Source organism: Aphelocoma coerulescens, chromosome 15 (genome assembly GCF_041296385.1).
Source record: "Aphelocoma coerulescens isolate FSJ_1873_10779 chromosome 15, UR_Acoe_1.0, whole genome shotgun sequence".
Lineage (NCBI taxonomy): Eukaryota > Metazoa > Chordata > Aves > Passeriformes > Corvidae > Aphelocoma > Aphelocoma coerulescens.
In genome coordinates, this window is record NC_091029.1 from 3,790,571 (window position 1) to 3,816,983 (window position 26,413).

Consider the following 26,413-nt stretch of genomic DNA (forward strand, 5'->3'; position numbering starts at 1 on the left):
AAGCCAGGCTAAGATTTTGGGGGGCATTTCCAGCTCAGCACACAGCCTCACAGCCAAGCGTTTCCACGTGTTGTCATCCCCAGGTGCCCTCCGGGTCGGGCACTTGGGGCGGACACTACCTCAGTGTGGGATGGCAGAGGTCACCTGAAACCCATCACATCCCACCTTTAGAAATGCAAATGAGCCACTTCCAAACCACCCCACCCATCCTGAAAACAGAATGGGCCAGAGCAGAGGAATTAGAGGGAAGCGGGAAGGACGGCTGGGAGCCAGTAAAGGGTTTTACAGGAGAAGAAAGCAGCAATGGTTAAAAGCTGAGGGCAGCACAGAGCGGAAGGGAAGCAGCAGCGTCTGTGAGTGAGTGAGCGAGTGTGTTTGAGAGCATCTGCGCAGCTCCACATACACAAACAAAAAATAAAAAAGCAGAAGTCAGGGGTAGTGAATTAGCAGTTGGGGACTGAGAAAATCCATGCAGGAAGCAAAATAAAAGAGAAATCTCAGGCTACTGGGGCTGAGGACGCTGAGAGGGCGCTTCTGACATAGATGAAGTTGATAAAGAAAAGTGCGATCGCTGGGAGCTGGGACAGCCGCCCGCGGGAAGCGGGGCAGGCACCCGGATCCGCCGGCCGCTCCTGCGTTCTCAGGAAAAGAGCCAGAAGGTGCAATTATGCATAAAGCAACGGCAGGAGGAATTAAAAAGCAGATTTTAAGGTAAGATTTTATCACGTCAGCTGCTCCCAGCCACTTCCCTGTGGGGTTTGGGAAGGGCTGGTTGGATGCAGAGACACCCGGATCCCTGGAGCAGGCAAAGCCCGAAGGGGCTGTGGGGTTACGGCTCAGATCTGATCCAGGGGGGTTGCTGAGGCTGGAGGAGGGGCAGCAGGGCTGCGTCCAAACCGGCTGTGGTCCAGGGGTGGCACAGCACCCGCAGGGAGTTGCCATTCAGTCTTTTCTTCGCTGGAAGATGGGTTGGGAACGGACGGGGTGAACAACTGAGGTGTATTTAAAGCGCCACTGAGGATGGACCCCACTGGGGGTGACACAGATGTTGTTCACAAACAGCTCAGTGACTCTCAGCCCACCCTCCAAGGGCAAATTTCTGCAGCTTCCACCTTCCCAACACCCACAAATCCATTGTGTGGTGTCTGTAAAATCCCAGCTGCCACATCCCTGGGTTTCCTTGGCTTGGAGTGCTGGGTGGGCACGAGACCCTGGGCACCACCACGGCTACTCTGCCATGACTTTTGCCTGCCCAGGGTGAGCGGGGATCTGTCCCTCTGTCCCTGGCACTGCTGCCATTCCGGACAAGGCTTCATAGGAGCTCTTGGCACAACCAGTAACATGAGTGGGGAATGCCAATGGGCCAGACGTGACGGTACAGACCACAGCCCAGCCCTCTACTGGAAAAAGGTGCAGTGGAAGTTTATTTTCCTCCATTTCTCATGGCAGAGTGGGCGGCTGCAGCTCTGCCGTGGGGCCCCTGCTCCCCTGGGACGAGATGGCAGCAGGATGGCACCAGGATGGCTGAGCCTGACCCGTGTCCACCCACACCAGTTCCCAGTCCTGCTTGGGACCAAAGGGACACTGTGACCGCTCTGTCACAGCTGAAGCCCTCACCCACGGTGTGGGACAACTGTGGGCCCTGTGTCCTGATCCGCTTCGGTTGGACGTGGGCAGCAGCCTGCGGCGCCTTTCGCCACAAAATAATTTGGAAAATTATGAGAAATGGGGTTTGAGACAGCATCTGGCCCACTGCTGCCACCGCAGAGGTCCCTCGGGTCCCAGCCCGCGGAGCCGGGGGAAGAGGCGGCCAAGCAGGAACAGGAAAGCGCGGTGTTTTCCTCCCGAGCCTCCCACAGACCTCACGCTCGGGCTCCCTCCCGACTCCTGTGGGACTAGGGCCGGGGGGGGCGGAGCGGACACCCCCAAATCCACGGAGGAAACATTCTAAAAGTCACAAAAACTATATATATAGATGTAAAAATTAAAAATAAATCCACCCCGGGAGTGCGGCCGGGCTGTTTGTGCCGCTGCCTCCGCGGGCGCGGATGCGATAAGATAAAGGCAGAGGCGGGGAGGGGCGGCGCGGAGCTGCGCGGAGCGGGGCGCACCCGCGGAGCCGCCGGCGGGGCCCGGACGGACGGACAGACCGGCAGACACACAGACATACACAGGGACAGTCACACGAGCGGACGGACAGACAGGCAGGCGGGCGGACGCACGGACGGGACGGCCCCTCCGCTCCGCCCCCGGCCGCGCCGCTCCGCTTTACATAACCCGTCCGGGGTCGGGGTCCGCGCCCCGCGCCTCCGCCCGGCGGAAATGCGGAGCCGCCTGCCCGGGTTTCCTGCCTGAGCCGAGCCGAGCTGTGCCGAGCCGTCCGCCCCGTCCCGCCCGCCCCGTCCCGGGCGCTCCGCCGCTCCATCATGGGCGAGCGGCAGCCGGACGCCTTCTCCTTCAGGTAACCGCGAGCGCGCCGCGGCACCGGGACGGGCTGGGCTGGGCTGCACCGGGCTGGGCTGGGCTGCACCGGGACGGGCGGCCCCGGGAAGCAGCCGCTGCAAAGCGAAAGTAGCGGCGGAAGGAAGCAGCGAGGCGGCCGCTCCGCTTGTGCAGCCCCCGGAGCTTCCCCGGGAGCCCCGGGCTGGATTCTCTCACCCGGGGAGCTCCGGTGCCCCCGTTCTGGGGTCGTGAGCCCCTTCCTCTGCCAGTCTCCAGCCCTCGGACAGCAGCCCCTTCCCCCTCACCCCGTTTCTATGCAGCACAGCCTTATCCCTGCCCTTCGCCCGGGCTGCCTTTCTCCGGGGACTGTGCTCACCCTCGGGGACCCTCGGTCTCCCAGCTCCCGTTTTCCCCGTGGGCACTCCCTGTTCCAGGGGCTCTGTTCCCCCATCCTGGGGACCCCCATCCTTCTAGCACCACAGTACCCCAGAGCACCTCCTCTTCTGGGATCCCTCGATCCCCATTTGCCAGCATCCCTATTTTGGAGATCCCAGAGCCGGGGGTGCAGCATGCAGGGAACCAGCTCTGCCCCTCTCCTCTGCCTCCCCCTGGACCCCTGCAGCCCCTGCCATGGCAGTGACTCCTCCGGGGTTCCCGTGGGGTGATGCCCATGCTGTGGGGTCCTGCTCTGCCCAAGGGGGCCATGCCTTGCTTCTGCCCCCTTGCCCACTGCGAGTGCCAAGCGGAGGTGCCACCTGGAGCCTGCCAAGCGGCTCCACTGACTCTCTGCTCCCTGCAGACTTTGTTGGCTCCCTGGCTTGGCACAAGGCCGATGCACCAGCGGTCAACATCCCCGTGGCCTTCCCATGCCCTGCCAGTGTGCCCAGTCCTGCCTGTGCCAAACCCCATCAGGGTCACCCGCAGAGAGCCCGGACCCACTGGCTCATGGCAGCGACACGGTCATTGCAGCTCGGGCTGGGATTTATTGTCAAGGAAACCAGGATGAGTTGTTGAGCTGCGATTTCGATATTGTTGTAAATTGATTCAAGATGTGTTGGAGTTGTGGGCTGGTGGCCTAGGGACTTTTTGGGGCTGCAGCCAGAGGAAGAGGTGGCTGGTGCAGGGGCCTGGCACTGCCAGCTCCTGCATGTCCTCCCTGCACTTGGATTTGCTGGCAGGAAATGGGACTGGAGTTTAAAGGCCCACGGAATTAGTGGGAGGTTTCACTTCGACTTGTCTGGGACCAGAACAATGTTTTGGGTTTCTTTTAAACTTGTTTTCAGGGCAGGAGAGTCTCATCCCTGTGCATTCTCTCCTCCCCAAAGCTTCTTCTATTTTCTCTTTTACCTTTATGTATTTATTGCCTCTGGTAAGATCTGGTTTGGTTTCACCAGAGCCCACAGGGCTGCGGATCTGCCAGCACCCTGTGGCATGCTGGAGAGACTGGGGTGCGGGTGCCAGTGGCTTTTGAGGGATCTTCCATCCTCTGCCAGAGCAAATCCTCCCCACCCACACACCCGTGGGACTGACGGACACTGTGAAGGTGTCGGGACAAATCCCGGCGGGTGACACAAAGTGAAAGTGCAAGTTCTCATCACTGGTGGGGTTTGTGGTGCTGCTGCGGCTTGGCAAGGAGAAAGGGCCAAATCCAGCAATCCCTGGGGGACTGCTGTGGAGAGAGCCCGGAGAGCCAGGCTGGCTGGGAGCTGAGCTGCCAGCTGCTCCCTGCTGTCCCCAGGGACCCCCAGCCAGCCGCTCCCCCGGGAGCGCTCCCCGCACCCGGTTTCTCCCACGCCTACACCGCAGCGATTCATTTCATGCAACAAAACAAGCCCTGTCGAAAGAGGCCACCCTGCTGCCGGGCTTTTCCCCGCAGGCAGTGGGTGTAGGAGAGTGTGATGGTGCAAACCAGGCTGCAAGGTGCCAGATGCCACGGCATGGAAGAAGGCAGAAGGTTTCTGGGGAGATGGGCTGGCCACAGCTGCTTGTCCTGGTGAGCTGCTGTGGGCCGAGCAATCCATGTTGCTTGGATTTGACCTGAGATGAGTTTGGGTTGTCTCCATCCTGTCTGTCCTGTTGGAGTGGTCAGGAGAAGCCAAACAGATGAACTTCCCTCAGATTTGAAGTGCTGTAACATCTCCCACATCCCCAGAGGCCTGTGGTGCTGCTCAGCCCACACAGAGCTGTAGATTAAGGCCAGTTTGGGTCTTTAATATAGAAAGCTGTGTGGTGCCAGGAGGTGAAATGAGAGGGGTGTTTATGTCCTGTGAGAAAGCGGGGAAAGGAGGGCAAAATCTGCCTTCCCTCCATGGCTTTTAAACTGATTCTCTACAGCTTGTATGGATGTGTGGATAGGGGATCTGACTGTCCTGCTCCTTTCTTGCTTTTTAACTTGCTGGTTTGGTTCAGACAAAAAAGAGAGGGGGAAGCTCCTGAGACCCTGTGGGATTCTCCAGCTTGTGTGGAAACAGCCAGAGGGTCACAGGGAGTGATGGTGCTGTGCTATCACCCTCTAGAAAACCCAGAAAATTCTCACCATCACAGGGGGCTGCTCCAGAGGGAAGAGCAGGACAGTTTCTGCAGTGGATTGTGCTGGCACTGGCTTTGGCTGTTGTACAGTGATGCTGTAAATATGTGGGTGTATCCCACATCCCGAGGCTGCAGCCAGACCCTTTCCCCACCTCTCCCCCTGCACCAGCCCTTCCTGCCTCCCTGAGTGGCAGCATCTCCATGCCCACCCCCAAAAGGCTGCAGCACCCTGCTTATCCCCCTCAATCCAGGGGTGCATCCAGATGTTCCTCCAGCATCCGCCATCTACGGGGGATCGGGATGCAGAGAGAGGGCTGCACCATCCCCATTCTGGGGACATGCTCTGTACCACCCTGCCCTTGCAAGCCCACCTGTGGCTGGCTGGATCTCCCAGGGACCTGCATCCCCCTGAACCCGCCGTGCCGGATGCTCTTCCATTGAAAAGTGCCGTTCATTGTAACCCAGCCTTTTATAGCCGCCTCGGAGCGGCTGCGTGGCCATGCCAAGAAAGGCTGCAGCCGGCTCAGAATAGCTCTTTTCATGGAGGACATCCTGGGAAGGAACAATGTTCCCGCTCTTGGGATTGTGGGAACTTTGTATTTCTGCCACTGGGGAAGTGGGGAGCTGCGGGGCCGGCCAGGGCGTCTCCCAGCCCCTCGCTTCACCCTCTCCTGAAAATAGTCCTTGGGATGAGTTTTGAATAGTCCTGTGCTTATAAAGGGAGCTGCAAATGCCTCCGGACACTTCTCCTCCGGTTGGGAACAGTTATTTCTGGGAGAGCCAGCGCATCAATCACATTTCCTATTCACGTCGCTGGCGTGCATTTTCCTGGCGTGGAACTGGCAGCGAGTGGGGCCGGTTTCATTTTCGGGTGGTGGTGCTGCACATGCTCCAGGGCTGCCAGCACACAGTGTGTGAGCAGGGCTGGGCACCGGGCACAGCCGCGTGGGCTCTGCTCCCTCACACTTCCCCTCGAGGCCGGATTTGTGGCACTGGGTGCTGAAGGGTGACCTTCCTGCGTGGCCACAGCCCTTGGATGGCTGTTCCGTGGCAGGAAGGTGGTGAGTTGGATCTGGCAGCTCCTCCATGGCGAGGCCAGCTGGCTCTGAATGCTCATCCTCCGGGAGCGGGTGGCAGGATTGCGGCGCTGGCTCCCAGCACTGCCCTGGCACTGCTTGGTGCTGCCGGCTCCTCTGGCTGCAATTAAACAACAAATGCATTTACTGGGACAAATAACCCATTGCTGGATCCAGGCGCAGATTCCCATCCCGGTCGGTGCTGGCACTGCCGCTGCAGCAACGCTCAGGTTGGGCAAGAGTTTAAGGGAAGCTCCTGGGGGTGGCTGGGCTGCAGGGCTGGATCCTGCACAAGCCCCAGCTCGCTGTCCCAGCCCACATCAAAGCCACCGCGCCCGGTCCGTCCCGTCCCGCTCTTCCTCGAGCTCCTGGCCCAGCACCCCAAAACAATCCCAGCACCCCAAAACAACCTCAGCACCCAAGAACAGCCCCGAGGTGGGGTGGGCTGGGTGATGTACAGCTCTTCCAGCAGCCGGCAGGGATAGAAGCCCCCCATCCCAACTAGTCCCCGGTGTGTCCAAGGATGGGCTGAATTCTCCATTCAGAGCAAATTAAAGCAATCGGTTTTCACAAGAAGTACTTCATCCAACCTGCAGGATGGCCAGGAGCTCCTCACGGGGACATATGAGGAATAAGATGTAAATTCTGCTTTAAAGCAGCTGGATTCCAGCATTGAGGAGCACAGCGGGCTGGAGCAGGGAGAAGCTCACCCGGCAGCAGAAACTCACATCCCTGTGGATGTTGCTACTGGAACCTGGGGCTGAGCAGAAGAGCGGGAGGCTGCTGTGGTAACTCCAGCGTGGATTCATCCGGGATAGATCTTTCCACGTGGGAAGTGCACCAGGCAGAAGCAGTGAGGTCGGCATTGCGCCAGTGCCGGGAGGAGGAAGCACTGGGGAGTATTTCCCATCGTCATGTTGGAAAAGCACGTTGCCACTGGAGACAGCCTTCGGCTGCTTCCCACCGCGTGGCACAGACGAAGCCCGGCTTTTCCTGCGCCACAAACCTCTCCCGAAGCTGGCGCGAAGCGAGCCTGGAATCTTGGAAGGCGAATTCCCTGCCCTGGGAATCTCCCACCTGCCCGAGGAGCCATTCGCACGAGTGCCCCGCTTCCCTCCGCGTTTTGCGGGAGCATCCCGCTGAGCGTGCCGGCGGCGTGGGTGGTGCGGCGGCGATTCCCGGGTGCCGGGAGGAAGCGGGAGCGCGGCGGAGGATGCTGAGTCACCGGCAGGCTGGCGGCGCTGATAGACGGGGCCCTGCCGGGGCATTCGGCCGGGCTGCGGCGGGCGCATGCCCTGCACTGCCGGGACGCCGCACGGCCCCGAGCCTTGGGCGGCTCTTCTGAGAAGCCGGGGCTGGCGGGGCGCAGATAACATCTCCCCTCGTCTGCAACCTTCGCGGGACGTGCTCGGCTGGGCAGCGGGTGGGCAGAGATAGAGCCCCGCTTCCCGGCGTTATCACCACGCCGGCTGCAAACACGATCCCCTGTGCCTGCACGTTCCTCATCGCCCGCTCGCTTCCTCCTGGCCCCTCAGGGTTTTGGTTTTTTTAATTTTTCCTCCCCCTGACAAAAGCAATCCGCTTTTCCTCCCCTCCCAGCAGCCGGGGTGCTGCTGCTGGAGTTTCGGGGAGGCGGCGGTGCCCGTGCCGGCGCGGCAGGATCCGGGTGGGTTGGCTGATGTTTCCTTCCTGAGCGGAGTGCACGGCCCCGATAATTGCCCCGGGCGAGCACGAGGCTCGCTGGTGAGGAGCGGGGCCGGCCCCGGGGAGCACCACTGCCGGCTCAGCCGGGCACGCCGGGCCGGCTGCACGCCAGCCACGGTGCCAGATTGGCCTCGCAGCCAAATCTGCTGGGGGCAGAGATACGGCGTGGTTTGCCAGAGCCCGGCAGCTCCCCGGTCCCGCAGGCAGCGGAGCATCCCCTCAGGAACGCGCGCTCACCCCGGGCAGTGCCGGCGGCGTGGCCGCCTCTCCCCAGGCCGGTGGGGCCGGGAGGATCTGGCAGCGAGGCAGCTCCATCCCTGGATTTCTGCAGCTTTTCACGTTGTTTCCTCCCCTCCCGCCCCCGTTCCAGTTTTATCAGCTCCGTTGAAATAGGTCCCTGGAGGGAAAACCCACCGGCGCTGCGGAGCCTTGGCAGGAGCCGAGCGGATGTGGCCGGGCCAGGCGTCCCCGCGGGCGGCGGGCAGCTGCAGGCAGCTGTGCTCGCAGGAAGCCGCGTAGACGCCCCGCACCGGGACCTGCCCGCTCCCCACCGCGCAGGTGGGGAAACTGAGGCACGGCCCTGCCAGGTGGGGATGGGCGTGTAAGGAGCTGCAGCTGGGCTGGGGGCTCGGAGCCCCGCGTGGCCACTGCTGGTGGCCGCCGGTGGCCATAGTGGTCGGTCACGTGGCCGTGCTGCTCCCTGGGATGCAGTTGTCCTCTGGCCATTTTCAATGTATCCATGGGAATGAGGCAGCTCTGAGTGGGACCCAGCTGACCACAGCGTTCCCCGGGCTGCTTCCCTGTGGATACACGTTCCGAGTGGGGTATGGCCACGCCAGCCAGGGGTTGCCGGGCGCGGGGGACACGTGGGGACAGTGGGGCTGCTCTCACCACCCATGTGCTCTGTCTTGCAGCGTGGCCGCCTCGCTGGAGCCTCGGCAATGAATGGGCACTCGCTGCCGGCCGGCACGCCAGCGCATCCCCGGGGCTGGCATGAGTTCTGCGAGCTGCACGCCATCAGCACCGCCAAGGAGCTGGCGCGGCACTACCTGCGCTTCGCCACCGAGCACCCGCACCATGACCTCCTGGCCGCCGAGAACTTCTCGGTGCAGTTCACCGACCTCTTCCAGCAGTACTTCTGCCACGAGGTGAAGGAGGGCATCGCCATGAACCAGCTCCGCATCCTGCCCGCCGGCCCGGCGCGGGATTACCGGGACACGCACCGGCGCCACACCGACGCTTCCCTGGGCACGGTGGCCACAAAAGCCGAGGCGGAGCCCGGCGCCCGCCCTGAGCAGCCCGTCCGAGCCCCCGAGGCTGCTCCCTCTGGACTGCGCAAGTCCTGGAGCTCGGAGGAGCTGGCGGGGCCGGCGCGGAGGCCCTTCTCGCTCAGCCAGCTGCGCAGGAGCTGGCGCAGCCTCTTCCGCCGCCGCTCCTCGGATGCCCTCCCTGGGGATGGCGATGGGGAGGCGGCGGAGGCGGCTCTCAAGCCAGGACTGGGGAAGCGCATCCTGCCGTGGGGGCTGTCGCGGGAGCAGCCCCCCGAGGTGCGCAAGGAGGGGCTCCTCAAGTACGGGCTGCTGGATGAGAATTCCCTGGACAGCGGGACGCGCTGGCAGCGCTGCCGCCTGGTGCTGCGGCGAGCGGGGCCGCCCGACAACGAGGAGTTTGTGCTGGAGCTCTTCGACCCGCCCAAGGTAAGGAGCTGCTGCCTCTTGCTCTCCCAGCCAGGTGATGCTGTGGGTCCTTTGTTTGGGGATGATGCCCAGATGCTGGAGCATCCTGCAGGGAGGAGCAGAGCTGCGGTGCGTCCAGCAGCACGAGGGTTTCTCACCATGAGGGACCCGGATGGGTTTGCTCTGCCACTCCTTTCCCTCTGCTGCAGCCACGCGAGGTTGGGCCTTGTTTATTTAACATCTCTGAGGAGGAGACAGAGCCACCCCTGTGGGGTCACTTTTGGGGAGTGAGAGGTGCTGAGACCAAGGTGTGCTAATTGCTGCAGTCGGGCAATATGTCATTGCATTTCTCCCCTGCTGGGACCCCAGAACTGGGTTTTCCAGCTGGAAGCAGAGCGCCTGCCTTCCAAGCTGAGGATAGAGGCTGCTGGCTTCCATCCCACTCATCCCAGCCTCATGAACCCGTCCCAGCAAGGTGAGGGGGCACCCAGTCTGATGAACCCCAAATTCACCCTGTCCCCTGTGCTGTGGCTTCAGCTGCCTGAGCATCTGCTCGCCTGGGCAAGCTGGGAGAGGAAAGGGAAAATAGGAATTGGCCTCAGTGCCTTTCTCTGCTCCCACTGGGGCCTGTAGTTTTACTTTCCGTGAGGAGTTTTGTGACTGGAAGTTCAGCTCTCGGCTGCTCCAGGGAGCTCCCGTGGTGCTGGGACGTGGCTGGAGCGGAGATGATGCAGGATGTGAGGGAGTGGGGAGCGAGGTGGGGGGAGCTGGGGTGTTTAATCTGTGAAAAGATGGTTCCTCCACATGGCAGGTCTTGAGCAGGCACGATGGGATGAATTTTCTTTCTTTTTCCATTTTTTTTTCCTCTGTGCTCGTTTAACTTTGATGACAAACTTGTGCTTTGGAAGAAGGAACCTCCGGTAGAGCTGGAGCCTTGTCCCTGCCTTCAGGGCAGCAGGGTCAGGGAGCAGCTGGCTGAATTCCTGCTATTTCCGTCAAACGACTCCAATATTAAATATTTGAAAAAAGAAACAACGTCAAAATTGTAACATCTGAAAGTAAAAGCTGGTTTTGCTCCGTCGTGTCAAGGGTTGCAGTTGTTTGTCCCCATGGGAGTGTGTGTCCCCATCCCGGGCCACAGGGAGGTCAGGGGCGCTCTAGGGCGCTTGGAGGGCACTTCAGCAGCTGGGTAGCACCACCTTTTCCCCCTCCCTCAGCCCTTTTCTCTCCCTTTTTTCCCTTTCCCCCACTTTTTCTTTTTTTTAAAACTCTTTTTTCTTTCCCCCCCTTTTTCTTTTTTCCCCCCTTTTTCTTTTTTTCTCTTCCCCTTTTCTTTTTTCAATTCCACTCCCTTTTCTTTTCCTGCCCCCATCTTTTTCTCCCTATACCCCTCCTTTTTTATTCCTCTCCTCCCTTTTTCTTTATTTGTTTCCCTCCCCCTTGGGAAACAAGCCCAGCACATTCTTCCTCTCCCCACATTCCCTGACCAGCTTTGACTCAGGGGTGGGAGACGCTTCAAAGAAGACACTGAGTTCCCCCTGTGCTCTGAGCAATACTCCCTGCAATCTCCAGGGGATGGAGATTTCCTGGTGCTCCACATCACCACGAGGCCGGAGACCCTGCAGTCCCTGGAGCCCCGAGCTGGGGGTTTCTCAGCCAGGGCTGCGGAAGTGGGGGATGTTCCTTGTTGGATTTTGCAAGTCTCTGGATTAAATCGCTTCCTGTGCAAATATTCTCAGGGCGGCTCCTTCCTTTCCAATTCTCTGGGCCAGGGCCAGCTCCCATCTCCTTTACAGCACAATCAATCCAGACCCTTTCCCAGTGACTGCGGTTGAATTCCGGGGGCGGTGGAAATTCCCCCACGGTGCTGGTGGCTGCCACTCCCCAAACCCAGCACGGGGGCAAACCACGGAGCAGTGAGAACAGAACAGTTTGTTGGGGGGTTATTTTCCTTTAAAATAACTAAATAACAACCAACAACCTCCCGGGAATGGCTGTGAGGAGCCCCTTCCCTTCAACCCTCCTGCCCTGGGATGCTCCCAGGGCTTTGCCACTGCCTTTTCCCCATCTCATGGGTCTGTTCCAGATTTGAGGATGCTGTTGATCACCTTAGAAAATTGATGGTTTTTAATAAGCAACTGTAAAAACAGTTCTTGGGTTTTTTTAGCCCCAACTGGTCTCTGGACTGTGAGGTTGGTCACCCTCAGGGTCTCCCTGGAAGCACCCTACCCCCTTCCTCCTCTTTCTTCCCCCTTCCTCCCCTTCCCACTCGGTAAATAATAGGATGCAATTGAAATTTCAGCTCAGCCTCAGGGCTTTACGGCATCAAGCCAAGCCCTCAAACATCCATCCCCTTGGAATGACCTTGGAAAAGGCAGGTGTGTGGGGAAAGGAGGGGGGTCCTGCTGCTTTTGGCAGCTTTTATCTCATTTTCCCCTGTTTCTCCTGATGCTCCAATGGGCCCTCTGAGCTTAATCCTGTAACGTGCCCGGCATCAAAGGGAGTGGGGGCTTTGAAGAGCCCTGATCCCATTTACTGCTTGGGTGGCTGTGCTGGGTGAAGGGGTCAGGGAGCTGTGCTGGAGAATCTGGTGATCCCTACGGCACTGCCTGGAGTGGGCATCCCCTGCCCCAGGCGTGTGCCAGAGGAGATGAGGATTTTGGGAGAGGGAGCAGCTCCCCTTCCCTTGCTCACAGCCACAGCTGCCTTGGTTTTGGCATCGCTCCCTCCTCCCTCGAGCACTGCAAAAATGACTTTGCAAAGGAGGGATTTGGAGATAATGGGATTTGGTGCTCTCCTGGGAGAGGGTCATGGCCTGGCTGCAGGGCACAGCATTGGGAGGCACCTGGATGCCACCCTGGGGACATTCCAGAGGGTGCTGGGGTGTGAGGAGCGAGGTGAGGATGCTCTGTGGAAGAGCAGCTGGAGTAGAGGGATATCAGGGTACTTGTAGTGTTTGTATATATGGCTATATATATATATATATATATCTGTGCCACTGGAAAATCCTGGGCATGGTCCTGGAATTGCAGCCCAGGTGGATTCTCTTGACATCCATCATGAGGCCGATGCTCACCAGTCCTCCCTGATTTCCTTGGAGGCATTAAGGGCTTTCTCCACTCCCACACCCTTTAATCCCATATAACCTTTAGGACTGCATACCACTGAGGTCTCTCCACCTTCATAAATTTAAACCAAAGCTGGCAAACCCAGGTTTGTCTGCCTTGGGGCCGCCCTGTTCCTCAGCTGAGCCCCAGCCCCAAATACCTCTCAAATGGCCAAATCCCAAACTCCGTGAAAGCCGTGATTCGCAGCGGAAATGTCCCGAGCCGTTTCTGTTGACCAGATGTTTTTACAGGAAGGGGAAGGGAAATGGGATTTGCATTTGTGCTGCTTTCTTTATAGCATTTTAATGAAATCCAGTGCATCCCGTAAATTGATGGCATGCTGGGACTAGCCGGGAAGACTCCTTCCGGAGAAAGCCCTTGGAGCCTCTGCCACGGCTCGAAGTCTTCGCCGTGGCCACGGGAGGAGCAGTATTTTTATCTCTGCTCAGTGTGAGACTGCTTTGACTTCCTTTTTTTTTTTTTCCTCTCATTTTTTTGATGTTTTTTCTTTTTTTTACCCCTTTCACCTGAATCTGGTTTCTGAGAACTGCCACCTTCTGAGCCAGCAGGTTCCTGTCCCTGATTTTTGGTGCTTGGGGCTGTGGGTGGCAGCTGGTCTGGCACGGGATGGGGCACATCCCAGTGTTTTGGTCCCCATTCCCTGTCCCTGCTCCTCCTGGAGGTGCTCAAACGTGGCCTGAGCGACTCAGCCAAGGATAAATGGAGGGCCTGTGGTGGAGGGGGAGCTTTACTCCCTGGAGCACCATGAGAAGAGTTTTGCCAGTGATAGGAAGCAGGTCAGCATCCCATCATCCCATCCCTGGGCCAGGAAAGAGCATGTTTGTGTCAGTCTGCATCCCCAGGGACCGCATCCCTCTCCTGGCATCCTTTTCCTGGCTTTCCCAGGGACTTCATCCATCTCTCAGTATCCTTCTCCCTGTATCCTCAGGGACTTCATCCCTCTCCTGGTATCCTTCTCCAGGAATCTCCAGGGGCTGCATCCTGTCCTGATGCAGCTGGAGATGTCCCTGCTCACTGCAGGGGGTTTGACTTGCTGTCTTTTCAAGATCCTTTCCAACCCAAACTATTCTGTGAGTCTGGTCCCTCTCCAAACGTCCTGCTCCCAGCATCCCTCTCCTGGCATTCCCAGGGACTGCATCCCTTTTTTGGCATTTCCAGGGCCTTCATCCTGATCTAGGTGATGTCCCTGCTCATTGCAGAGGGATTGGACTGGGTGGCCTCTGAAGGTCTCTTCCAACCCATGTGATTCTGTGATTCTGTGATTCTGTGATTCTGTGGTTCTGTGATCCTGCTCCCAGCATCCTCAAGGATCGCATCCCTTTCCTGGCAACCCCAAGGACCACATCCCTCTCACGGCCTCTCCCAAGGACCACACAGCCAGGAGCTGGCAAAACTGCTGTGATGACGACCAGGAGGGCTTTGGGTGTCCTGCAAATCCCTTGGGAGAGGCGAAACCTCCCCCGAAGGCACCCGAAGCTGCCCCAAAACCCTCGGGCAGCCTCTCTCTGGCGCCGCGCTCTCGGCACCCGCTGTTCTTCGAAGGCGCCGGGGGCTGAGCGGCCTCAGGGCTTTGTGAGATTTTGGTGGTGACTTTTGCTCTCTTCCCCCTCCTCCCTGCTCTGTTTTTGGGTATCGCGGGGTGAGGGCGCGAGGCGGGGTGGGGGGGAGGGCGAGGAGACAAAGGTTATTTGTCATTTATTAACCACAACTTTTTCCATCCTTGGTCATGCACGGAAAAAACACTTTTAGCAGCGTAACCACAGCCCCGGCGTTAATTGCTGAAGAGCGGAGTTTCTTATTTTGGAAACTGTTGCTGGGATGGGGCTCGCCGGGGCCTGGGTGTGAGGTGAAGGGTGCAGGATGGACCCCAACCTGTGCTTCATTGAACTCTGGGGTTGTGGGCTCGGAAGGATTCCATCCTTTTAACCCCATCCTTTAAAATCCGCCCTTCCCAGGGGGTGTTGTCCCACTGCTGTGCCCCCCCTGTTTATCACTGTCCCTCGCAGGGATGCTGCAGAGCTGCTCGGGGTGGAAAGCACCACGTGCTGCCTGAGAAGTGAGCAAAACATGGAGATATTGAGCAAACCACAGGAAAAGGGACTGGGAAAGCATTCAGGGAACGCGTCGCTTCCCCCCAGCAAAGCTTCCCACAGCTGGGGTGAGAAGAGCTGTGGGTGCCGGTGGGCGCTGGGTCCCCGCAGCTGATGTGAGATGCCTAGTGGGGTTTTTTTGGGTGGTTGTCTTCTCTTTTTTTCCCCTTTTTCTTCTTTTTTTTTTTTTTTCTCTTTTCACGGCCCAGGATGTGGTTGTTTCGAGGCTGAGAGCTGCGTCTTTCAAAGGTAAATATTTATGAGAGCCTGCGCAGGCAGCGCAGGGTCTGGAAGGATTCAAGGATTCATCCCAGCCATGGTGGCAGCTAGGCTGGGGTGGACCCTGCTCCTTTCCACCAGGTCCCAACTCCAGTCTCTGTGATGGGCACTGTGATGCTCAATGTCATTTTGGGATTATTTAAAAGTGAACATTTTGGGCAAACTCACTTCCTCCAGCCAGGCGCAGCCCTAGGCAAGGGGCAGGGATGAAAATGCCCATCCCGTGGGATTGAATGCTCCCTCACGGCGTTTTGAACCTTCTCCATCATCCTGGGTGATGCAAAACCCCCTGGATGATGCAAAACCTTGGGATGACAGAAAATCCCAGCCCATCCCAGTGACTGTGGGTAGCCTGCAGGGTCCATGCTGGACCCCCCCATCCCTCTGGGGCCGAGGTTTGGGGTGACTCAGTCCCGGCTGCTGTGGCTCCCACTTGCACGCAGACACCTTGTTTACTTTCCCTGCTCGTTATTTATTCCAGGAAATTATTAAGGCAGCCCACGCTGGAACCGAATTTGGCATAAAATAAATTAAAAAAAAAAAAAAAATTGAGGGGCTGGCAAATGCCGACTGTTTACAGATCCTGTTTATAGCCCCCATCTCCCTCAGCCCTGCTGTGAGCCACCAGGCTCACTGGTTTTGGGGGGCTTTGCAGGGTTCTGGGGGGCTTTGCAGCAGTTTGGGGAGTTTGGGAATGTTGGCTCATTCATGCAGAGCAGGGAGGTTTATCAATGCACAAAGAGGAGCCACCAGCCCCAGGGATGGGTGGGGCTTCCTGCCTGGACCCCCCACATCCCACCCCACAGATTCACCCGGCGGCTCTTGGGGTGTTGTTTTGCCACACCCCAGTTGAATTTAGTAGGAAATCGGGGCTCAGGGGGGCGATGGGGTCCGGGCTGTGTTCTCTCCCATCGCCGTTCGCCGGCGCTCGGCAGCCGCCCGGAATGGGAACAGAGGGATCTTTGTGCCCCGGCCGCCCCCGAGCCAGCGCTTCAGGCCGGCACAACGGTGCCTCTTGTCACCGCTGAGCACGGTCCCCTCGGGGACGGCTCTGTCCCCTGCCACGGCCCGCGGGATGCTCGGAGACAGGCTGTCCTGGAAACTCCTTTGTGCCTCTGGTGTCGGGTTGAGGATGCTGGAGGAGCTTTGGGGCGGGCAGAGAGGGGTTTTTAGGAGGTAATGATCAGGGGCTGGGGGATGTTAAGCTCGCACAGGAGCCGGTAGTGGGAATCACCTCCCGTGTTCCTGTTTGAGTCAGGGAACCTCTGAGCTCCAGTTCCCCAAGCCCAGAACAGAACCCCGGATGGTGCTTGGTGCTGTCAGGTTTCCAAATGAGCAGTCTCCACCTGCAGAGAGGCAGGAATGTTTTGGGAATGTGTCACCCTGGGGCCAGGGGGAGCTGAGCTGAGCTAGCGGTTCCTGCAGCAGGCATGGAAGGCCCAAATCAGTGGGATTCCAGTCCCTGTCCCAACAACCAGCACTGGCAGGGGCTGTCCAGGGTGGACCTCTTCCCTTGGGATGAGCCATGGTGCAAATACCTGAGGAAGAGCATTGGGATGAACTGTGCTGTCAGCTCCCCTGGAGCACTGGGATTAGCTGCTGGAGGACAGAGGGATCAGTCATGTGCAGATCCCTGAGGATGAACACCAGGATTAGCTGTAGTGTAAACACCTAAGGACACATACTGGGATTATCCATGGTGCAAAGTCCTCAAGGATGAGCGTTGGGTTTAGCTATGGTGAAAGTCCCAAGGGCAACCACTGGGATTTCCTGCCACACAAAACCCCAAGGATGAAGGCTGGGATTACCCATGGTGTGAACTCCCGAGGACAATGGCTGTTCCAGCAGACACATCGCATCCTCCAGCAGGACCCTTGAAGCCCTCACAGCCCCTGCAGGGCCCCTCTGCCTCCCCCTGCCCTGCCCCAGCACCAGGGGATGTGTTTCCCATCCAGTTCACCCAGCATTCCCTGGAGAAGATGTCCGTGTATCCATGCTCCTGGAAAACTTCACAACTTCCCCCAGAGCTGCAGGCACAGGATATGGTTTTGTGTCCATCCAGCACAGCCAGGCTGAGCTGGGCTCAGTGCTGCAGCTCCGGTGGAGGTTTGTCCCTTGCATAAGGGACACAGAGCTCCGTGATTTACAAGAAGTGACAAATCTCGCCCGTATCCGTTGGGGACCTTGCGCAAGGGCTCGGGCACTTCCCCACCTCCCGCCGGTGACTCAGAGTGGAAGCGAGAGCCGGCACGGGGAAACCCCCGGAGCGTGGAGGGGCCGGGGGCAGCTCCCGGTGCTCTCGAAGGATTTGCTCTGCACAAACTCAGCCTGATGGCCCAGCCACCGTCATCATCACCGTGCCACCATCGTCATCATGGTGCCACTGCCATTGTCACAGCGACAGTGCCATCATCACTGTGCCACTGCCATCATCACCGTGCCACCATCATCACTGTGTCACTGCCATCATCACTGTGCCACTGCCACTGTCACCGTGACACTGCTGTCATCGCCATGCCACTGCTGTCATCATCGCCATGCCACCACTGCCATCAATGTCAGACCACCACCCTCATCACTGCACTAGTGCCATCATCACCAAGGCACTGCCATCGTCACCATGCCACTGCTGTCATCATTGTGCCGCTGCCATCGTTGCTGTGCCACCACTCTCATTCTTGGAGAGCCGCCTTTCTCCTCAGCTGAGTGGCAAAAGCTCCCCCATCAGCCTCAGTGTCCCCTCAACATCCAGACAGGACATGCTCCTTAAGGCAGTAGCTCACAGCATCGTGGGGAGGGCGTTCCTGGCACAGGTGGGCGAGCTGGGAGGAGCTTAGCTGTGAAAAACCCCATAAATCCCAATATCCTTGTTGGAGAGGTGTGAGGGACCTGCTGGAGCTGGAGAATGACCCATGGCGCAGCCCAGGATGCTCAGTTTTGTGTGCCAGGACTGGGAATGCTGGGAATGCCACAGCAGTGGCAAGGTAGCAGCTCTGTTCTGGGGGCTTGGGAGTGCAGCTTCATGGGATGCCCCATCCCAGGTGATTTTGGGGGGTGCTCAGCCTCATGCTGGGCTTTCCCCCATTTGCACAGGATCCTTTGGGGAGCAGTGAGGTGAATCTCCATGTGAAAGCTGATTCTGGTGGGGTTGGGGCTGAGCAGGAGCAACATCCCAAACATTTCATCCCATCCTGAGCATCCTGAGCACCCCGACCCAGGCAGCAGCGGGGGTTACCCATCCCCACAGGGCTGCCGGGGCACCTCTTGCCGAGAAGGAGCCCGTGGGTGAGCACTTGGTGTGTTGAGTGTGCACTTTTGGTTACTGAGAACTCCCTTTCCCGGTAGCGGCCGCATCGAGCCGGGCATCTTGCGGTCAGGTGCGGCTCTCTGGGAGCGGGGGCACCGTGCCTGCGGCAGGCACTTCTCCGAAGCCAGCCTGCTTTTTCAGGCACCGTATCTCTGTGCTGCATCATTTCCTTCTCCCCTCACGCTCCAGCTGCGCTCTCCACACCAAGACACACAGGGGGCTTCTCCGAACTCCCTTTTCCTGGAATTTCCCGATTTCCTAAGAAGCCGACCCCAGCGCTGTGGTTGGGATGTTGATAAAACCCGCTCAGGGTCATGCTGGACGTCACAACCCCCTTGCGGGAAAGCAGCCAGGATGAGCCATCCTTTCACTTTCTCCGCACAGGACTTTGCACAGGGCACAGTTACGTTCCAAAGGTGGCAGAAAAATCAAATTCCTTCAGGATAAAGCCCCGGCGCCAGCGCGGCGGCTCACGGCAGCCCGGTGACAGTGATTGCAGCACGGCACAGCTGCAATCACTGTCGCCAGCGGGCCCGGGGGTGCCGGAGCCACCGCGGTGTCACCAGCCCTGTGCATGACGCCGTACACGAGCGACTTCTAAGAACTTTCTTTTCAGTGCAGCTCGGTGCTGATAAGGGCTGATCCCTCTCACGCTGCGTTTCCGGCCCCAGAGAACACCGAGTGCTCGGCCGAGAGAGGGAGGAAGGAGGGGGGATGGAAAACAAAAAAAGGCACAGCTGAACACGGTGTGGTTGGGTGACCGAGGAGGTGTCCGGTGCAGACGCTCTTGGTGTCATACAGGGGGTTGGGGACACAGCAGGGGTGGGTTTGCTGTGAGGATCACAAGCTCGGAGCAGAATCTGGGCAGTTTGGTTGGCAAATGCTGTTGTGGGGTGAAGTGCCACAGCCCAGCATGTAGGGACATTGTCCCTGTGTAGGGACAGTAGCTGTGGAGTGGAGAGGGCCACTGGAGCCAGCATCCCATGGGATGATGAAGCCACTGCGTGAATCGCAGCCAGCCAAAACGTTGTGGTGCAGCAAGCCTGGCGCAGGGGCATGAGTGTGCCTGGCATGTGGTGGCACTGCCTGGGCTTTGCTGGGATGCAGGGGATGGCTCTGGCCATGGGGCAGAGCATGGAGCATTGGCTCCATCACCCAGCACTGGTGCAGGGGTGCTCAGGAGATTTTTGCCCCCCCAGCACCCTGGGTCCAGCCGGGTCCTGTGCCACATGCCGCAGCCTCCCGGCAGCCAGCGGGGCAGCAGAGGAACCGAAAGCTGCCACAGGGATATTTTAGCTTTTTTGGAAGTGTTTGCTCAGCATTTTGTCACATGACTGCTTCAGTGCCAAACCCACCAGAGCGCTCTTGGCACGCCACTGACCCTTGCACCCACAAGCAGGATGTTCCCTGACTGCCGCCCAATTTCCCCATCGGTGCCACATCCCTGGAACGCGCTGCCACGCTGGGAACCCCCTTGTCCCTCCTCTCCTCCACCCACCCCTCCACTGTAGGGTCCTTAGGACCACTGAGATGTCACCCAGCCCCCTGGGGTGCCCTGACAGTAGGTGGGCAGTGCCGTGGGGGGTATTTCCTCACCACATGGGGTATTTCCTCACCACACAGGGTATTTCCTTGCTGGTGGGGTATTTCCCTGCAGAGCTGGGTATTTCCTTGCTGGCTGCTGTGACTCGGGTGGCTCCTGGACCTGGTACAGCAGTGGGATGGGGGGCAGTGTTTTGGGGGTGTGGGGCCATGTTTTGGGGTGCAGAGGCTCAGCTCAGGCTCTGTGTTTCCCCTCGCAGGGCTCCAAGCCAAAGCTGCTCATTGCCTGCTCCGCCGTGCAGGAGATGCGGAGGTGCACACGCCTCGAGATGCCTGATAACCTCCACACCTTCGTCCTCAAGGTAGGAGCTGCTGAAAGGGTCTGCAGTCACCCCCAAGGCCTTTCCCACCCTCTGGGGCACACGTGGCTCCCAAAAGCTCCCGTGCCAAATTTCACTTCCTCTTCCTCTCTAGGGAGGGGATGCACAGGGGGATGTGGTGTGCAGGGTGGGGGATGCGCTGTCCCTGCTGGGGTCCCAAGCATGGGTGGGTGGGAGGGGGATGCACACCTCTCTCTCTTTCTCTGAAGCCCCCACGTCCCTCTCCGATGTCCCCCAGGTCACCAACGCCACCGACATCGTGTTTGAGGCAGGGGATGAGCAGCAGCTCAGCTCCTGGACGGCCGAGATCCGGGAGTGCATGCGCAGGGGGTAAGCGCCCTCTGGATGTCCCTGAGCCTGGGGATGGGGACAGTGGCTCTGTGTCCCCATCACCAGCACTCAGCCTGGCTTCTCCCATCCCCAGCAGGTCTGACACGAGTGACCCTGAGCTCCTGATGTGCCGGCACCCTGACCCCACAGCCGCCAACCCCACCACTAGCACCGACCCCCTCAGCCAAGGTGAGCGGGGGGACACCCAGGGGACCCTGGGGACAGAGTATTCCTCACCGGGGGGTCACCAGCTCCTGCCATGGCTGGGCTGATTGGCCTTCCCCAAATGGCATGAGAGGGACACAGAGCTGGAGGGGAGGGGATGGGGTCGATGGGCAGGGGTCCCCATTTCCCAGGGACACTCATCCCTATGCCTGGCAGGGGCGACACCGGGGGGCCCGGGGGAGGCGGCGGGGCCGAAGATGGAGCAGTTCCTCTCCTCCTGCCCCTGGTTCCACGGGCCCATCTCCCGCGTGAAGGCGGCTCACCTGGTGCAGCTTGGGGGGCTGGAGGGCCACGGCGTGTTCCTGGTGCGGCAGAGCGAGACGCGCCGCGGCGAGTACGTGCTCACCTTCAACTTCCAGGGCAGAGCAAAGGTACGGGCGGGACAGGGCTGGGATGGGGAGGGGAATCTCACAGGAGCCCCTGGGGCAGCCCTGCTGCTGCAGGACAGTCCCTATCCCACCACATCCCACGCCAGGGAGATGCTCTCCTGGTCTCTGCCCCGATGCTTGCAGTGGGCTGGTGCCCTCCTCCCTAGGGAACCACAGGCTGGGGATGCAGCACATCGTGCTAAAACCATTCGTGTCCCCCATCCCAAATATCCCTGCATCCCCCCCACCCCGTCTCCTCCAGGAGGGAGGTGGAGGGAGGGTAACAGGTCCGTGCTCCTCCCTGCAGCACCTGCGGCTGGCGCTGACGGAGCGGGGCCAGTGCCGCGTCCAGCACCTCCGCTTCTCCTCCATCGTGGAGATGCTGCACCACTTCCACCGCTACCCCATCCCGCTGGAGTGCGGCACCGCCTGCGATGTCCGGCTCTCCAGCTACGTCGTCGTCCTGCCCCAGGCACAAGGTGTGCAGGGAAGGGGATGTTCCCACGGGATGGAGGGTGCCCGGGCTGGGTGTGGGGGCCCTGGGGCTGGGCAGAGCTGGGCCCTTTGGGCGCTCGTGGAGTGGGGAAACAGAAGCCTCGGGGCAGTGGCACAAAAGGTGACTCCCAAGCTCCCAGCTTCCTCTTTTGAGAAAGGAGAAGCTGCTCCCAGCCACCGGCTGCGGGGTGGGGGTCATGGGATGCACCCTGCACCCCCGGAGTGGGGGCGACGGGGCCGGAGCATCCCCCTGACCGGCATCTCCCTCTGCCCGCAGCTCCCGGTTCCAGTACCACGGTCCCTCTCCTGCTGCCCTTTCCCGGCTGGAGCCCTGAATTCAGCCTCGTCCCTGCCGGTTCCTCCTGCCCCGAGGAGCCCCCCGCGGGTCCCCCAGCGGAGCAGATCTTCCACCTGGTGCCGCCGCCGGCCGAGCTGGCACAGAGCCTGCGCCCGGCCAGGGCCACCTCGGCCCCCACGCCCCGGCCCCGTGACTCGGACTACGAGGTGGAGGCTCAGGGCCGGGGCCACGTCCGTGCCATCGACAACCAGTACACGCCGCTCTGACCAGCACCGCGCCAGCACTGGGATGCACTTTCGGGTGGAGAAATCCTGGAGACCTTCTGGGGATCCATCGAGAGAAAGAATGTACCTGTTTCTTCCTTCTGGTTAGGGATTATTATTGTATTTTTTGCAAGGAAAGGGGGTAATTTTTCACTCCTGTATGGGTGTGCTCCCTCTCGTTGGCCTGTTAAAGGGCCTCTTATTGTTATTTTTGTTGTTCTTATCAAAGCTTTCTCATTACTGTTTACACAATGCCGCTCGTGCCTGTGCCGGGCCCGGTGTCCTGCCTGTCCCTGACATGACAGAGCCCAGCCAAGGAACCGGGGTCTTGTGTTACACCCATGGAATTGGAGAAAGGAAAAAAAAAAAACCAAAACAGGGTAACAAGAAAAAAAGGATTATAAATTCATTGCCAAGTTGCTGCTCCAGGCCTCGTCCTCCTGCCCCGGCTGCTGAGCCCACCAGCAAAGCCCGACCTGAGCTGAGCTCCCATGATGGGTGAAGAGCAGGGTTTGGGCTTTTTTTAGCTAATGCAAAAACTGGCTTTTTCTTGCTTTTCCTTTTTAACCCAGCACAGCCGTGGTCACTCCCTGTGCCAGCCTGAGGGATCCTCATCCTGCTCTCCCGGCTGATTGAGACTGAACACTAATTGCTCCATCCTTAGCCATGGCACCAGCTGAGAACTAACACAGAGACTGACACAAACCACTCCTGCTGGTGAGGGAGGGGTTTATCCCGTTTTATCCTGGTGAGGGATGCATTCTATCCCGGTGATGGAGGCTCTTTATCCCTGTGATGAATGGGGTTTTATCCCGGTGATGGAGGCGTTTTTATCCCGGTGATGGAACCGCTTTGTCCTGGTGATGGAATTGTTTTATCCAGGTCGTGGAGGTGTTTTATCCTGGTGATGGAATCATTTTATCCCAGGGAGGGAACCATTTTGTCCTGGCGATGGAACCGTTTTATCCCAGTGATTTTAGGCACAAATCTAAAGTCAGTTTTCCCCCTAAAGAGCCCCCCTCACACTTTCTTGCCTTTTTCCCCCCAGAACACCGTGTCACCAGGAGCTTGGTGGCATTTCCAGCTACACAACGGCCTCTTGCAGGCGAGGGGTGTCCTTGGGGACACCTCCTCACCTGGAGGAAAAACTTGTCCAAATCCCTGGGTCTCACCATCCCCTGATCCCCAACTGTCCCCAAACTCCGCTGCTGTTCCCAAGCCCCTGGGGCTGCTTCACCTGCCTGGGGCAGCCGGGAGAAAGGAAGCACTTCTGAGAAGCTGCCGTTATTTTAGGAAAGAGGAAGGGCTGGAGCTGTTGCGCCACATGGGAGGGGATGTTCACAGCATTCAACTTCCAGATTTCCCAGCGCAGCCTTCCCTGGGATTTCGGATGCAAAACTTGCCTTGAGATTGCCTGACAGAAAGCTATTTTATTTCTATTTTCCTTGAAATTGCAATACAGGTGGGAGCCCTCAGGAGCATTAAGATTTAGCAATTAATTTGAAAAGCAGCAAACACAAAGCCTTGTGGGGCTGAGTTAGGGAATTCCACAAAATTCCAGCTTCAAAGTTGGGCTTTGGTGTGAAGCAAGTGCTGGGTGAGCCAAGGTCAGGAGCTGAAGGGCAAGGCCAAAATATCTGGGGCCAAACAGCTCAAGGAGCAGCCGTGAGAGCAAATCTGGGTTTATAAATCAAAAGATGCTGCAGGGACAAACGGGAACTATCAACTGGAGAAACCATTCAGGTTTTCCTTTTGTGCCTCCCCGTTGCTTGCTCTGGCTCTCTCCTGGGCTTTGTGCATTTAGAGCAGGCAAAGGCTTTTCTCCCCTGCTTTCTCTACACTCGTGCCTGAAACTTAAGAGCAAACTGCACTGGTGCTGCAGCACTGCCAGCCCTGGAGAGGCTGACGGGGAAACAAAGCCAGCCCTGTCCTCGCTGGGCTCCTCAGCTGTATCCGCATCCCATTCTCCTCCCCGGAGCAGCACAAAGGCTGCAGCCAGAGGCAGGAGCACATCCCCGGGGCTGGCTTGTGCCAGGCAAGGCAGCTCCCTCCGAGGCTCATAAATAACTCCCCGTGCTCTTGCATTTATAGGGATGGGGAAGGGAAGGGGGGACAGCACAGCACAAGTTGTCGGCTCCTTTCCTCGCTTGCTGCCTGCTTCCCGAAACCTTGGGAAACACAGGGATGTGCTAAATTGTGCTAAGATTCCTGTTTTCAGTCCCACTGAGCTCCAGGGGACTGCGTTCAAAGGGGTTTTCCCCCAAAAGGTGAGGTGGAATCACCCGAATCTCCCCACATCTGCAAAGAAAGGACGGGCTGGGAAAAGGCATCGCTATTCACATCCCTTGCCAGATGAATCCAGAGAAATCCTTGCCAGATAAATCAGATGCTGCTGGGGTGGGTTGTTTTGGCACGCCAGGACTTTATTGTTCCAGTGCCAGAACTGAGACATGCGTGTGCATGTGGTATTTTTAACCTGCAGTTTAATTACAGGGGGGTTCTCTGCAGTTTAAATGGAAATTGCTGTGCTTGATTAGGAAAATACACGTTGGGTTCATTATCTCCCCGCCAGCTACTTCCCCCATGCAAACAAACTCCAGTGGGGGAGAACTCCTGTTCTCCCCACCAGTGAGCAGCGGGAGAGTCCCTCTGATTATTTAATTCCATCCCCACACTCACCCACAGGGAGCCGAGGGCTGTCCCAGCTCCACCATCTCCTCATTTCAGATCCACTGCAGCAGGACCTGAGGGGATTTTTGGGCTATTTCCTAAGCTCCTGGGGGACTGAGTTTGAAATCCCATTTCTCCTAGAAAACGTCTGGCTCGTGACACAGGTCAGAGCCTGGCACTGCTCCTGCCAGCACGTTACTCCAGCCCTAAGGTACTCACTCCTCTGGATTACAGCAGTGGGCAAAGAGCATTAAGCCATTCCACCCCATGGAATATAAGCATTCTGCAGGGTTTTTATATTCTTGTGATGTGAGAGAAGAGCCCAGGGCAGGGCAGGTTTAGTTCCCCAGCCCCTGTGGGATTCTTACTGGCGTTTAGGGGAGTGTTGGGAGGAGGGGAAGCCCAGGGGAGAGCCCCTGGCTGGCTCTGTGGAGGTGCAGCCTCCTCAGAAATAAAGTCAGGTGTGGCCACCAGTTTGTGCCTTGGCCCTGGAGATGGGCTCTTGGAACACGAGTTCAGATCCCGCCTAAAGAAGCCAGGAGCCTCAGGAGCGGCTCTTGGAGGCCTGGTGGCCTCCCCCAGGAGGGGCTGGGGTGGGGAGCCCCATTTCATCCATCTACTCAGGACAGTTTTGAGCAATAAAGATGTAAACCCGGCAGTGCCTTCACTCTGTGACACCAGGGACCTGGTTTAGGGCACAATCCAAGACTTGGGTCCGGCCAGAACTCCTCCCTCTCCTCTCCCCCTTGACAGCCCCTCCTGCTCAGTGGCCTTCATGTCCTCAGGGGTGTCAGATTCTGAAGAAGCCCCTGCCATGAAGCATTAGTTGAGGTCTCCATCCCTCCCTCCCTCCCTCCCACATCCCAGCCCTGTGGAACAGCACCAGCAGGTACCGAACACTGACACCACCATCCCTCACCCATCTGTTTGCATTGAAGCTATTTTGGGGTGAAACTTCTAGGAAAAGATCCAGGGAGAAGCCAAAACTTCTCATTTCTCATCTGGACCACCAAACCCTGGTGTCATCCAGCATTCCAAACTTTTAGCTTTGATCCAAACAGCCCCAACCTTCCCCAGCAGCTCCCAGAGGCAGAGAGGCGACTGTGTATTCCCTAAATCAGCCTTTAGCAGGACGATTAAAGCCAACAGTTTTGTTGGAGTGTATTAATTTGAAAGTTCTACTTTTCACCTGCACAGAAAAGTTCTTCTTGTATAGTAATTTTTTCTATATATTGTTTCTGTATGTACTGTACAAGTAACTTATTCTTGAATAACGCGATTTTACCGTAATATTAAAAAAAAAAATCTGCTCTTAATAAACTGTTTTTAGAACTCGTTTCTCACTTGTAGCCTTCAGTCTGATTCTCTCCAGGTGCCTGGACATTGTTTTAGTGGGTAGTGGATGCTAAAAGGCAGAAATGCTCCCTCAGACATGAAAATCCTCTGGTTTGTCCCCATGGGACGATGCCTGCCCCACACAGGACAGTCAGGACACGGCACTGGGATAACCTTTGTCTCCTCATCTTTTTAAGGCTTTTTGCCAGGGAATTCTTACCCTTCCTTTCCTTCTCCAGCAGCACCACGGACTTTTATACTTTTATCACCTCGAAG

At 58.3% G+C, this 26,413-nt stretch overlaps 1 protein-coding gene across 5 annotated transcripts; it reads left to right on the plus strand.

Moving 5' to 3' along the window:
• Nucleotides 1-17: 17 nt before the first annotated feature.
• On the plus strand, nt 18-26,126 carry SH2B3 (SH2B adaptor protein 3). 5 transcript variants are annotated; one of them, XM_069030434.1, is made up of 9 exons: nt 7,672-7,713; nt 8,122-8,338; nt 8,666-9,448; nt 20,034-20,135; nt 20,392-20,483; nt 20,578-20,672; nt 20,865-21,079; nt 21,384-21,555; nt 21,849-26,126. In XM_069030434.1, exons 3-9 carry the CDS (start codon nt 8,693-8,695, stop codon nt 22,133-22,135), a joined length of 1,719 nt encoding a protein of 572 aa, XP_068886535.1. In that variant the 5' UTR covers nt 7,672-7,713; nt 8,122-8,338; nt 8,666-8,692; the 3' UTR covers nt 22,136-26,126. The 5 variants fall into 5 exon arrangements, with proteins under 5 accessions (XP_068886531.1, XP_068886533.1, XP_068886534.1 ...); XM_069030430.1 differs by lacking the exons at nt 7,672-7,713; nt 8,122-8,338 and adding an exon at nt 18-711; XM_069030432.1 differs by lacking the exons at nt 7,672-7,713; nt 8,122-8,338 and adding an exon at nt 18-711 and having other exon boundaries at nt 20,581-20,672.
• The last annotated feature ends 287 nt before the right edge of the window (nt 26,127-26,413 follow it).